We start from the raw sequence: 15475 nt of genomic DNA, 5'->3' as shown, positions 1-15475 counted from the left end.
GCGGTGGGAGTGGTGGTGATGGTTTGAGTTGATGCATCCCTGTGAGCACCTGCTGTTGGGATTCCCTGCTTCACACATCATTACTGAACAGCTGATGTATACCTGAGTGAAACAGGACACACTGTCAGTATATCAGCAGACGTACACTTGCCCCCTCTAGTGGAACAAGAGCAGAGCTGCAGTCAAACCTTTGCTTCTCCATCCCAGCCAAGGAGAAAGCACAAATGTCACAGCCTCATTAACTTCATGTGTTTCTGCACAGTTTGTTATTGTAAATCTGTAGACTACTACAATGGATTTCAAATCAAAACAATGAAGATAAATGAAGCAGTTCAGCAGCAGTATTGCATTATTTGTTCAGGAATTCGAGCCATTTTTATACATTTACCAAATATTAAGAGTCTCAAAAGTAATATGACATTGACTGACGAGTAGGGAAATAGTTTTCCACCACAAGCACATAAGAGAACTCTAAGAAAAGTTTAAAAAAGCAACTAAAAACGAAATAAATACCTTTAAAATGAGACTAAAATTGGGCATATTTATTAGTGCATCTCTCTCTTCCTGGATTTCCATATCTGCATCTGACTTTGTCTCCATCAGGATCAAAGGACATCAGCTTGTATGTCCGTGGGCAGTTTTCAGGAACTCTTCAATAAACACATTAACAAAGTCTCTCTCAGTGTCTCACACAGTAACATGAATCATTCACTGGCATGATTATCTTGTATAGAAAATTGATCAAAAAGGTAAAAAGAAAAATCTGTTTAATGACAGAGCTGAAGGAAAAATAGAATTAAAAATAAATCTAAATGAAAGAAGTAATTATACAGCAGCTGGTAGAGTTCTCACTGTAAATTAAATGAACCCTTTACAAGTGCTTTTTAAATGACTGTAACTCCGACGTCGTTTAGAAACATATTGCACATATTTTAAATGTGTGCAAAACGTGCTATGCTAAATATCATATTTAGCATTGTTGATATTTAAAATCGATGTTGTGTTACATTTTGTTAAATATACGTTTACAGTTAACTATAAATCTGAAAAAACAAAGTTTGTTTTTAATTTTTTTTACTGTTGTTCCGTTGTCATAACGATACAATAATGTAAAATGATGAGGTTGTTCTGAAAAGGGGGCAAAAGCATTCACTTATAGATTTCACAGCCAAAATTACCAAATAAGTCCTGGCTGCATAAATGATGCTTGGTCAGTAAGTATAATGTTTTAATTTGACTGCTGGTTGATAAAAACAAATGAGCGTGTTGTTTCCCTTTTTGAGAGAAGCAGGTTTTGCTGACATTTTGAAATTCAGATTTCAGTTCAGAGGCTAACAGTTTAAATCAGTTTCAGGAAGCTTACCTGAGGAAAGGTAGGATGGCAGTTTCTGGTGCTCTGTTTGGTTTTCCAGTGTCGGATCTTTCTCCCAAATCCACAAGAGTGTTCAAGTACCAATAATAATTGTTGTCACGTCTGTATATCCAGCAGCAGCTCGCTGCCCTGGTTTGTTTGGAAATAACAAAGTCATCCACCCACCAAGCTCTTGTTTTATCATAATATCAGACAGATTTAATGACTGTGGTGACTTTAGATGAATAATAATTAATAAAAATTAATAACCAATAATTACACATAATGAAGCACATCAACAACATCTTCATACTTAAAATGAAAAATGCTCACCGCATTTCAAAAGGTCTGTTGCTCGGGACGACCCGCGTGGTGACGGTTTCAGCTTCACACCATTGTCTGTTATAGAGTGGAGCACTGGTGCTGCTGTCCAGTCTGCCTCTCTGACTTGTGGAGGTGTAGCCACAGTATCCACTGGAACAATACCAGCCGAGGGTGTCGTAACATCCATCATAGGTGTCCCTGTCCCGAATTTGAACCTATAGAAAATATCATATAATCAACTCAGTCAGATTGTCACCAGTTATTTCAGGTTTACTCCACGTTATCAGTATGAAGAAGGTTCTGTATCTGTGTTTGATCATGTGATCACAATTTTAACACAATCAATAACAAATGCAGGTCATGGAAGCCACGTCTGCAGCCATTGATTAGTCGAGGCACTCTGGATTTAGAGGTGAAGAAAGTGAAACACGATAATAATCATCTTCATCATCATCATAATTATTATTATTGTGTTTTTCATAATAATTGATGAACATTTTTTAGTTGTTCTCAATAGTTTTAAAAAAAATAAAGTTTAGTATTTGTTTAAACTTTAATAAAGGACAAAGTGTTTAAAAATGCATGGATAAGTTAAGAAGCAAAAATTAAGGAATTCAAGGAAAAGGCTGAAAAGCGAAAGTTTCTTCTGTCAGAATAATCAGACCTGCCACAGTCGGGAAAACAGCTTCACTTATTATCTGTCATTAACATTAAGTACAGTTAAACGTTGTGTATCTCACATTAAAAGAGCCATCAGGGTTTCTTCCTTTGTAGGTGTAGGTCGTGGTTCCCCCAAAGTAATGAGAAGCAGACACCAGTGAGACCAGGAGCAGCTGAAGCAGGAGCATCAGTGTGGACGCCATGATCCTCCAAACCCACCTCTGTCTCCAGAGATGCTGCTCACATCCACCTGCAGCATCTTTATATACGAAGCAGGGCACAGTCCTGCCAAGTCTAGTGGCATGCGCTATGTGAGAGAACAATAAGCTGCAAAACTGGTCTGAGCAGGAAAACACACCTTTTTAAAAACATACATACTGTAAATGAGTAAATGAAACCTAACTTCTCTGATTATCTGATTCCTGGCACACAGACCGTGTTATTGTTATCTTGTAAACACAGGGTTACGCCTGAAAACCAGTTTAATCCACGTGACAGTTTCTACTTTGCTTCTTTTAAAGACAGTTTTAAAATCTGACAGTACTTAAATTCACATAAACATACATGTTTACAACAAAGAATTATATTTAGATTCTGTCAGATCACACATATAACTGCAAGCCTGCATTTCGTTCGTAACACTTCTTTTCAAGAAAAAGTTGAAAAGTTCACTTTCAGAATTTTCTCACATCACACCAGGTTTTAGTGCAGCACAAATACATGTGTTTTTACATTACAGACTCACATCACTGCAGTGTGAGGATAATAAATCAGCTATTCTGATTTACATTTTCCTTTTCAGAGCATGTCCAGAGCGGGTTTGCTCTTTTTTTCAAAACGCCATTTTAATTTAGAGTTTTGTCTCATTCTTTGGTTTCTTTTACATAAATAAACGAGAGAACAAAGAACAATAACCCCAGAATTAAACTGACACTACATAATTCAATAGTAATAGGTGCAGTATTTTGGCTCAGTTATTAGAGGCCTTCTGTGTAGTTTGGATGTTCTCCATGTGCTTGAAGATGTAAAGCTAAAGACACGTGAAACATTAGAGGGAACATTGGTTCTCAGACATTTAATAATTTGGTTTCATCAGTCAAATGGCCTTCAGGTAAACAACACGGCTCTTTTTTTGCAACTCTTTCGATCACACAATGGTCTGTGCAAACAAAGCAGAGGTATTTTGCTTTTTGTTTGCAGTTGCACTGCATAGTTTTGGTTTCATTTTTCAATCATATGCATACATGTAGAACAGTTTAAAATCAGATGATCAAAATGCAGGGTGGCGCACAGCCCAGCTTCTAAACAAAGAGGGAACAGGGTAAAAAGAAATGATAAAATTAGCAAATAAAAGAAACACCTGGTGGAATATTTAATAATTAATATTTAAGATGTCTTAGAAAGTGTTTTAATGTTTGGTTTAAGTTAGTACATTAATACATTAATAACCTTTAATGCTGGGACCAAAAATGAATGTGAACAGAGGCTCCGCCCAGTTTAATTTTCTCAGCTTGTCCTGTCCACTGCCTTCATGCGGGAGCTGTGTAGGCTTCTCACTTTTACCTGCTCCATGTCTCCATCCATTCTCTTACTTCACCCACTTCATTATTCATCATTCATGGTTTGCCAGCAAATTCTTACAACCGTTGGACCGTCTCAGTTCCACACAGCATGTTCAAGTGCCACCCACATCAAAGGTCACACACCGGATCTGGTTTTCCTTCCAGTCTGAGCTACTTCCTGTTCCTCTGCCTAGGTCGTATACTAACTGTACCATCACATACAGGAATATGAAGACTGCCTGAGCAGTGGCCGGTGTTGATACAGCTTTTTTTTATTGTGTCACAGTACATATTCTTATATTTGTAGATGACAGGATTTCATGTGTATCAAACTCACATTATTGCAGTGTGAGGATAATAGTCAGAGTTGTTCTGATTTGCATTTTCATGGGTTCTTAAAAACTGTTAAACTGTTTGCTCTTTTGTTTTACAATTTTAAATTAAATGTTTTACATTTAGAGTTGGTCTCTGAATCTTTGTGTGTTTTACATAGAAACACAACAGAATAAAGAATCAGCGAGTCCAGATGGACAATGACCTCAGGATAAAACACTGTGCTTTGTGACTTACTCACAGTCATGTGGATGTAATAATAATAGGTGTAGAATCCTGGCTCAGTAATTAGCTCTGCCTCACAGCATTTGAATCTGGGCAGCGCCTTTCTATGTTTGTAAGTTCTCCGTGGGTTTTTATTTCAGTTTTTACATTTTTTTTATTGTGACATCAGTTGTCAGACATTTAATAGTTTTGTTTCTTCAGTCAAATGGCATTCAGAAAACAGCACGGCTCTTTTTGGCACCTCTTCATAGCACAATGGTGCTGTGCAAACAAAGCAGAGGTATTTCGCTTTTTGATCCTCTCTTTCGTCTTACCAGACTATCGTATGTTTTTCCAAGAAGTTGCTATAAATGGTGAACTCATGCACCTCCCCTTCAGGTGCCCTTGACCTCTGCTACAAAGGCCTGGACTTCTCTCATTCTCCCCACAAGCGTGCATTTCAGTCCTCGTTTTCCTCTCCTCCAAGTCAAGCCAAATGTTCCAGCTGCATCTTGAAACCCAAACAGTAGTGGTGAGCGATACTGCATATTTTGGTATCGATCCGATACCAAGTAAATACGGGCCAGTATCGCTGATACGCTGGGGAAAGAGGGCGGCTGGGTCACGGTGAGGAGGAAGCATAGTCCTAAACAGAAGCCCCAGGTACACCACCAACCCGTTCATGTGTCTAACCGTTTTTCCCCACTCGGCGACACACCCGCCGGGGGTCAAACTCTGGTAATTGGTGATTCTGTTCTCAGACATGTGAAGCTAGAGACACCGGCAACCATAGTCAATTGTCTTCCAGGGGCCAGAGCAGGCGACATTGAAGGAAATTTAAAACTGCTGGCTAAGGGTAAACGTAAATTCAGTAAGATCATAATTCACGTCGGCAGTAATGACACCCGGTTACGCCAATCGGAGGTCACTAAAATCAATATTGAATCGGTGTGCAACTTTGCCAAAACAATGTGGGACTCTGTAGTTTTCTCTGGTCCCCTCCCCAATCAGACCAGGAGTGACATGTTTAGCCGCATGTTCTCCTTAAATTGCTGGCTGTCTGAGTGGTGTCCCAGAAACGATGTGGGCTTCATAGATAATTGGCAAACCTTCTGGAGGAAACCTGGTCTTGTTAGGAGAGACGGCATCCATCCCACTTTGGATGGAGCAGCTCTCATTTCTAGAAATATGGACAAATTTATTAAACCCCCCAAAATATTAGTGATGGGATTTCCGGCTCTTTTTAGAGAGCCGGCTCTTTCGGCTCCGAACCGGCTCTTCAGGGTGTTTTGTTGCTTTAATTAATTTATTATTAACAATAACATAAAATTATGCACAAAAGGAATTACTAATGTAAAAAAAAAGTGGTTTTATTTATATATGTTTATATATAAATATATGTGGTGGTCCCTAGAGACAAAACACGTACAAACTCCAAAACACATTTCTAGCGTTAACTGAATGCTAGAATAATGCTGGATAGTCATATTTTTTAGTGATGTGTCAGTCGTGAACGAAACGGCTCTTAGAGCCGGATCTTCGACATGAATGACGCGAGCCGGCTCCTTATCCTTAATTATATTTAATTGTGTTGTGGTTTGCAGTGTTTTGTGTTGTTTCACTTTAAATTGGTTTAAAAGGAAAAAGCTGAAAATTTAAATAGTTAAAAGTTGAACTGTGACTAGTTGGTTTTTGTATTATATGATTTATTTATTACATTTTATGTGGCTACACAAGTGAGTGCTTGTGCATGTGTAGCTACCTAGATCACTTAAATTACACAATTGAAAGCATCTGTGTTTGTGTATTTATACACGGGGCCGTTGGAGGTGTGAAGGCTGCCTGATGGCTCGTCTCCAGAGGAAAGATACAGATGAACATGCAAGGAGCAGAGTGACTGAAGGTGGATGAGTTTAAATGCCTGGAGTCAACCACCCAAAGCAAAGGACTTGGAGAGGGTCAGTGTGTCAGAGGAGGATAGGCTGAGATGATCCTCTGTGGAGCCCCACAAAGGGAACAGCTGAAAGAAAAAGACTTGAAAATTGTGTATGACGTCTGAATCGCTTCATAATAAAAACACGTCATAGCTTTCATTGTTTAGATTTCATGCAGAACAACCTTTGAAAACAGGACAGTCTGTGAAGCTCTGAATGATTTCTGAAGTGAAAAGTTGTTATTTTGAAGGAGAACTGTCCTCAAATCAAAAACTTCAAAGTAAAGTACTACAAAAGTGTACACACTGTACTGCTGTGTTATTTGTACTATACAGAAAAAATGCTGAGGATTATGCATGAACTTTGCTATTGGTTAAATCTGTGTTTATCACTGCATGGCGTACCTTTCTGCAAAGTAGTGAAGACTATGAAAACAAATTTTCTTTAGCTTTTTTACAATTCCAACATATATTTTATCGATGAAATACAGTCACATTTTCTCTTTGTTCATTTCTTGAGTCTGGGTCAGAGTTTAAAGGTAAATTCAAGATGCTTCATTGAACCTGTGAGAAAATGAAGAACAAGTCTTTAGGTTGACAAAAGATCTTTGTTTCTTTTCAGTGCATTCATCACAGAGATTTGAAGTCTGCTGAGCTCTTTCAGCCTTTAAATACAAAGCATCAGGTAACACTGTTGTTCTAAGTGTTCACTTCATCACTGTCAGATGTATCAACAAGGAAGTATCTGCTTACATACCGCTGTGGCTTTAACAGTGATTTAGTGTGTGTTTTGAAAGCCACAAGAAATCTCAACATCTGTGAGGCTGGGTGAGGCCGAGTAATGCTTCTGCTTAAGCACCAGAGAGGGAAAGTGAAAGAGTCTATCGTTCATCTAATAATACATGTTTTCTTATGTTTAGAAATATAGTTTAAAATTAAGATAGATGAAAAGATAAAAAGAAAGATTCATTTTAAAAAAGGAGGAAGCAGGAACCACAGTGTAAGATGTAAGATGAGATTTAAGAGTAAGGTCAGGCTGTAAGAAAAAAAATCACATAACGACCTACATTCCTCTTTATAAAGATCTGAATTGGTGTCACGTTGAAGGCAGTTTTATGTGAAACAAGCCTGTATAATGTATAATTTTCCACTTTCTTTATTGAATAATGGAACTTTAATTAGTCGACGATATGGGGAGTGCCTCATTCCAAGAGACTGAGACGATGCTGTGCTTCTTTCATCTGCTTTGTTCTATGACTTACGTCGGGAAGTTCAGGTCAACGTGATAAAGCCTTTGCCTCTGGCTGGATAATTAGAGATTACACAATTTATTTTAAGTTAAGGACTGTTCAGTGTTACATTTTGTGAACTGGCAACGGTGCAATTTCAGCATTCACTGAGCCTACAGTATCTACACCTGTGTGGCAAATGTTTGGTAGGTAAAGACAGATAATGAAATTAATTATTAATACAATATACATCATGAAAAACAAAAGCTGAAATTGATTCAGTTTAGTACTTTTCTCTGTATGCTCTGTGATTATAAGGCCTTAAATTCTGTGATATATACTGTAAATGATTTTCACAGAGGTCAAAGAGTTAAATCACTGCTGATAGTCTGGTTGTTTATATTTTCACTTTTTGTGTCTGTAGGGCTGTTTGATGACGATTGGACTCCTCTGGGAGATGAGGACACACCCACACTGTTCCATACTGCAGCCATGGATGGTGTTAAAGCTTTGAGGCAGCTTTGGGGCATCAGACGCACACTGGACCCATTAAGCAATGTTTAGCATCCCTGTTAAGAATAACTGACCTTTGCAAATAAACAACAGCTAATAAGATGAGATCAAAGTATTTTATGTGATGTATTGACATAAATGACAGAAGAAAAAGGCCATGTATAGCATGACTACTCAACAGTGTTGGTCAAGTTACTTGAAAAAAGTAATCAGTAACTAATTACTGATTACTTCCCCAAAAAAGTAATCCCGTTACTTTACTGATTACTTATTTTCAAAAGTAATTAATTACTTAGTTACATTAGTTACTTTTTAAAAACACGATTTACAACCTGAATAGGTGATAAAGCGATAGATCTTTCAGCCCAATTCTACTTTTTCTGCATAATCCATCATACAAAATGTAATCAAATGGAAAAGTCTCTTTTTAAAACTTGTTTTATTAGTTTTAATCTTTTAACTTTATGCATCAAGCAAAAATTTAATTATCATGCAACATTCTCTGACTGGAAGAAATTAGTTTAACATTTAAACCTATTTTCTGCACATTCCAGCACATAAAATAAAATATTTTTTGTGTTTACACTCAGTCTTTCAAATAGATGCAAGTAAAACACAGCAGAAAATAAATAAAGTCAAAGACTCAGCGGTCCTGTTGCTCTATTTTCACCTGTAAAGCAGGAGTGGGGCAGGCGGAGGGTTACCCTGGTGCAGGTGTGCCGCGGTCAGTGGAAGAATCCGCGAGTTTCTCTGTGAGTTTCCCATTACGTCGTAGCTACTCGGTGCTTGTTGGAAGTTTAGGGTTTTTTCGCTGTAAAAAGAAGTTTTCTTCCCACGCACAGCGGACACTAATGTTTTTGTCACTTTTTATGGAATCAAACTCAAAGTAAGGTCAGTACTTCCACGCTTTAAACGCTGCACGCTCATACTCTCTCTGCACTCGATATTGATCCATTGTTGATCTGCACACAGCTGTTGTCACAACGTCGCACTCGCTTACGTCACTGTCATGAGACATTCTCGCAAAAAAATCACGGTTTTAGTAACGCAGTAACGCAGCGTTCCTACGGGAAAGTAACGGTAATCTAATTACCGTTTTTGCAATAGTAATCCCTTACTTTACTCGTTACTTGAAAAAAGTAATCAGATTACGTAAGCGTAACGCGTTACTGCCCATCTCTGTTACTCAATTACACATGGATGCCAGGACCGGATTTAAAATAGCATGACAAACATATCATACCTGTTAAAGCCAAACAGTATCATCAACGTAGCCCGGAGAACATTTGCTAATAAGATGAAGTTAGCTAAGTCGCTATCTCATCGTAGCAAAAAAAGGCAGCACCTACCGTTCTTTATGCAACTTCAAATGTCGGACAAAGTTGGAAGTTGTTCCATCTCCTCTGTATCTCTCTTCTTGCATCGTTTTTGTTGACTACTTCAGTTTATGTACCTCGAAAGAAATTACTCTTGGGCAGCATTTTTGTTGAGCGTTTTTTGTTTTTAAAAAAAATCTGGTTAATTTGATTGGCTGTGCTACAGCTCACGTCACATCACGGAGTGTGGTAAGAATGAATGAATAAAGTGAATTAATGGTCGACTTTTTATATAATATGTACGTTAAATTTTAGATTTGGGTAAAATATCAAGTCTTTTCAGTAAACAGGTTCAAGTCCAATTCAAGTCCCAAGTCACTTGGTGTAAAAGTCAAGTCAGAGTCACAAGTCTTACAACCTTTTTTCAAGTCAAGTCTAAATCATAAAATTAATGACTCGAGTGCACACCTCTGGTAAGAAGTGAGATGCTTTCTGATTGATTGGAGCTACACAAGTTATTCAGTGTATGAAGGAAATTCTCTTTTGTATACTTTTCAAAATGTGCATTTCGGCGCAGGTGGCACGGTGGTTAGCACTGTTGCCGCACAGCAAGAAGGTCCTGAGTTCAATTCCACCATCAGGCCGGGGTCTTTCTGTGTGGAGTTTGCATGTTCTCCCCGTGTTTGCGTGGGTTCCCTCCGGGTACTCCGGCTTCCTCCCACCGTCCAAAGACATGCAGCTTGTGGGGAGTAATTGATCAATCTAAATTGCCCATAGGTGTGATGATACATGACTAACATGGTTTTTATGTAATTGTGCACTTAGGGAATACCTGTCAACTTTCGTCCCTCTGGGGGTGATATTTTATAATTAGCTCTCTTTAAGCAGACCTGCAAGATTGGAATTAAAAGCGCTATAAAACATTTAATTGAGAGCAAATACAAGGTGAGCTTCTCTAGATTAGATGGGTTTTGGAGGAAATTCACCTACCTAGGATGCTGACCATATTAGATGCTAAGTCCTGTGTTAAGTCAAAAGCAGTAAGAATTGTTTTTATTTTTGGAATGATGTAAAATTGCTGTCAGTGGATACTTAAATTAGTGTGCAGTTTTCCACTATCACCAGTGATTGGTATGAATGCATGTGACTGGACTGATGATGTGGACTAAGTGCGACTGACTTGAAATTGAGAAGACAGTGACTATTTTAGGATTAATCACTTCTAATGCCTGCAATCCACCAAACAGTGAAAAGGGTGGATGTTGTGGGGTTTTTTGTTTGTTTTGCAGGGCAGGAGGATGACAAAGCCCAGAGAAGGGCAGACTGTAGGGCTGTGTGCGGGCCTTGCAGACTTGACCCTTTAGCTGCTACTTTTCTGTGTTACTGATTTTGTGTGAAGGAAACCGTGTTTTACTGGCTGCTTTTTGTTTATAGTATCACAATGCATTGTTGGGAAATGTGAAATGTTACAGTGGGAAAATGTAAATATTCATATTTGTAAAGTGTTTTGTAAATTTTATTTTGTTGGAGCTTGGACCCAGCTGAATGATTACCACCCTGTGGCCCTCACGCTGGCAATCATGAAATGCTTCGAGAGACTAGTCCCCCACCAGAGAGCGTTCACCCCCACCAGTTTGCATACTGCGCAAACAGATCCACAGAAGACGCCATCGCCACAGCCCTCCATGCTGTGCTGAGTCACCTAGAGCAGCAGCAGAGCTACATCCGAATGCTCTTCATGGACTACAGCTCAGCCTTTAATACAATCATCCCAGACATCCTCATCACCAAACTGGTCACTCTTGGCCTCCGTCCCCCCACATGTGCCTGGATAAAGGAAATTCTCACAAACCGGCCCCAGACTATGAGGCTCCTCCCTCATCTCTCCTCCACTCGCACACTGAGAACCCCACAGGGCTGTGTGCTGAGCCCCCTCCTGTATTCTCTCTACACCCACGACTGCAGTTCGACCCACAACAACACTCTCATCATCAAGTTTGCTGATGACACCACGGTAGTCGGACTCATCTCGAAGGGAGACGAGGCAGAGTACAGGAGGAGGTCCTGAAGCTGGCAGCCTGGTGTTCAGAGCACAACTCTGGCACTGAATACTAAGAAAACCAAAAGAGCTCATTGTTGACTTCAGGAGACACAGCACTGACTTAGCCCCCGTTTACATCAAATGGTAAATGGCCTGTATTTATATAGCGCTTTACTAGTCCCTAAGGACCCCAAAGCACTTTACATATCCAGTCATCCACCCATTCACACACTGGTGATGGCAGCTACATGTAGCCACAGCCACCCTGGGGCGCACTGACAGAGGCGAGGCTGCCGGACACTGGCGCCACCGGGCCCTCTGACCACCACCAGTAGGCAACGGGTGAAGTGTCTTGCCCAAGGACACAACGACCGAGACTGTCCAAGCCGGGGCTCGAACCGGCAACCTTCCGATTACAAGGCGAACTCCCAACTCTTGAGCCACGATCGCCCCACAACAGGGAGTGTGTGGAGAGGGTCCTGTTGTGTGTGACCCACACGCATTTGCATGCCTTGGCTCACCTTTATGAAGCGCCTTGAGGCGACTTTTGTTGTGATTTGGCGCTATATAAATAAAATTGAATTGAAAATTGAATTGACTTAGCAATAATATAGATATGTAAGTATATTACAGAAATGGGTCTATTATGGTATGTTATAATGTACACGGTATGAAGTATGTTGTGAATATTCTATAACTATAAGTATGTACAGGCTGTATGTACAAGATGACAGATATAAATATGAAAAACTATAAGAATATGAAATAAAAAAACTATTACAGAAATATGAGATATACAGCTATACAGAAATGTGAACTATGCAAGTCTATAAACAGTTGTAGGATTAAAAATTATCGTATGTACAGAATGATTATTTACAGAGCTATACGTGTAAGCCCGGGATTAAAAAGATGCATAAATAGTAAAAGAAAGTAGAAGTCTAGAATATAAATACCAAAGAGTAAAATTCATTTGTTTCACATTTTCTTGTATTATTAAAAAGATCAAAGTTCATGTAACTGATTAAAAACATGTTTGCATTGTTTAAAATAAGTTATCTTTGTTTTATTGTGAATTGCTTGTGAGAACTGTAATCTCCTACGGGGATATGGTCTGTGAAGGTAACACAGGGTGGAGAAGGAAAAAGAGAGCGCGAGGAGAGAGGGCGGTGGCGCGTGAGTTACACGGAGCATCCGGGGAAGTTAGCTTGTTTTTATCTACTAGTAGTAAGTGTGTTTTGACTTTTCGGACAGATAAGTCACAGTGTCGGTAAGCTAGTGACATAACACGTAAAGTTTCAGCGTGAGTCTGCTGGACTGTGTGCTTTGTTTCTTGCGGCCGTGCACGCATTAAGTTAAAGTGAGGCTAACCCAGCCGTTCGCTAATAAGGACTACTGTAGGCTGCCGTTTCGCTAAAGTTGTGGAACGTAACAAGCTGCAGAGGATCGTTACCGAACTGGATAACGACGGACACACCCCAGATAGTCACTCAGAGTACCTCTGGCAACGTGGGAAGCTAAAACAGGTAGCTTGTGGAGCACGTGGAGATCACGGACCTTCCTCATCTTTGTGCTACTGCATTCAGAGCGGAGTGTTTCTGAAGGAGCTGAAGACAACTTGTTGCCTGGATTAAGCTGGTGGGAATTGCACGTCTCACAAGGTACTGAGTTTATTTATTTATTTTTTGCTCGTTGAGTGAAGAACTTCCGGTTGGGAGATCGTTTTGGATTTATACTGGAGCAATACAGGCCTGCAACGTAGGGTTTATCTCTGCCGGCTTTAGGTTTAGTTTGGGACATATTTTACATGGGTTACTGTTTTGGATTTTTACAGTGGTAAATGCTGGTGGTGTGGTTATTATTTTGTTTTCATTGTTTGGTAAATTAAAGGAGGGTTGCAATGCTCTACTTTACATGGTGTATGACATGATTTACTGCACTATAGACACTAGTGTTCATTTTTGCGTGTAGTGCTACTGTAGGAATAAGCTTCATTGATCCCAGAAACAAAAGAGAAGTTAATTTAAAACATCGTACGAGAGTACACTAGGAAAAGAACCCAAAGCCCATTTATTTAATGGTATTGAGTAAATGAGGGCTACATACAGTAGTGCAGTTAAGATAAGTGAGATATGTGGATAATTTCTACAGAGGTATATAAAGTGCTGGTGGTTGTGAGTGGTGGTTCAGTCCATGTTATTATTGTGTGTATGAGGGTACAGTTGTCCATTGTGTGTGTAGGTGGGTGTGGTGTGTGTGTATGTCCAGTCCATAAGCGAGGAATGCTTATGACACCAACTTCATGCCTTCCCTCATGTGATTAGGTAGAGGATCATCAGGGGGTCCTTTTGTCCCTCTGTGGGGGGAAACTCCCACTAGGTTTAAATCTGGGACTCTCCACCATTTGACCTTAGAACTGAAGAAGCTTCTCGGATGAGAGGTGAAACGTCTTCAAGAACTTAAAGAAGTCCAGACGCTTTTCTTTGCAAGCTCCTTTGACTACGATGACCTGGATGACTGAGAACCTTCACAGACACGATGCTGCAGCATTTATATTACTTAAGATAAAAGATGACCTCAGACACTTATGAACATGCATGCAATTGTAAAGAGAACCTGGCAACAACCACACACAGAGGACCAGTCACCCAAAAGACCCTCCACCACCGTCAGCTCTCACCCTGGACACAAACAAAAGCAAAGGGGATGAACTCAGAAGTGTTATACACGCACAAAAATGATTAACTTCTACCTTAAATTCTACACAAACAATATCCTTTACCAACTAATCAAGCAACCATTCAGAACAAAAAAAATTACAAACATTAAATAGTGCTTCATCAAATAAACATCAATCTATCAAATAAAACACCACAACGAGGAACAAACAAAAAATAACATGAAAAGAAATAAAACAAAACAAAAGCAAAGCAGCATTGTATCCTGCAGAGCGGCAAATAGGACAAGGGCAGCTTATACATAGCTGGCCTGCTAGGCTGCTCTACTTAGACATGAGATGAGTGTTTCCCGACCCAGCATCATTTCTACCGTGCAAAGAGCCCACGTCAGAATAGTTTAGGCCCAAAGCTAACAATACTGCGAACAACGCGATACATATCTCTTCTGTTGTATTGTGCATGCCAGGAAGGGAGTGGTAAGTTTCCCAGGCCAACAGCAACAGGAGATGCCACAGCAAAAGGCCTTTAAGTAGACAACCAAGTCAGATTAAGCAAAACATCCACAACTTCTGTGCAACAGGCACCACATACATACCACATCAAAGCACCTGTTCACATAAAGCCGACCAAACAGCGAGCAACAACAGACGCAATTCAACCGTCAATGAACAGAGAGGCAGGTGACAGAGCCTCCTTATATCATCATCTTCACCTTTATTTATAAAGCTTAAACACTACAAAGTGTGCAATGAACTAAATAAATGACACCCGCAAGTACCAGTCTAGAACATACAATCAGCTTTTTTAAAGCACTCCTTTTACACAGCACAAGCCTGCCACGCTGAACTAATAAAATAAAATTACATTGAGATATAGCTAAATAGATAACCATAAGAAAAGTTTACCAAATTACAATTTGTTAATTATAACTAAGTTCCAATTCCAAAAGAGAAACTAAGTCTCACTGAGGATATAAGGCCAAAGAATTAAATGTGGGTTTTGAAAGACGGTGATTTTTAGAAAGGACAGTATCTATAATCGACAACCAAAGGAGAGTCTCGCTAGCAGTAATAGTTAGCATGTTGCAAAAACAGGATGCGTCTAGTGTTGCTTATTGAAGAGCAGGCTTTAAAACGCATTCATGAGACTACGATGCGACACAGCTCAGCAACTCTCACACACACGCATTTCTAAGACCTTCCTATTCTGTATTTCAAATGAAAAACTGAAGAGTAAAAAAATTGTATCTTGTATCTTTCTAAATAAGAAAAGATTATGCATCGATGTTGTTGGTTTTTTGTTTTGCATTTAGTGTAATTAAATGTCTTCTT

The 15475-nt window shown here is 39.5% G+C and overlaps 1 protein-coding gene across 1 annotated transcript in view; it reads right to left on the bottom strand.

The window, feature by feature from the left end:
- Positions 1–15475, bottom strand: part of LOC102297186 — a gene marked incomplete in the record, with an annotated part of 47535 nt that overhangs the window by 10949 nt on the left and 21111 nt on the right. Inside the window, 1 exon segment of the mRNA XM_042214942.1 lies at positions 1–102. Within this exon segment, the coding sequence (XP_042070876.1) occupies positions 1–102 (102 nt within the window).

This window comes from Haplochromis burtoni, unplaced genomic scaffold, assembly GCF_018398535.1.
Source record: "Haplochromis burtoni strain Fernald_Lab_line unplaced genomic scaffold, NCSU_Asbu1 Contig_631, whole genome shotgun sequence".
NCBI lineage: Eukaryota > Metazoa > Chordata > Actinopteri > Cichliformes > Cichlidae > Haplochromis > Haplochromis burtoni.
This window is presented reverse-complemented; position numbering and strand designations above follow the sequence as displayed.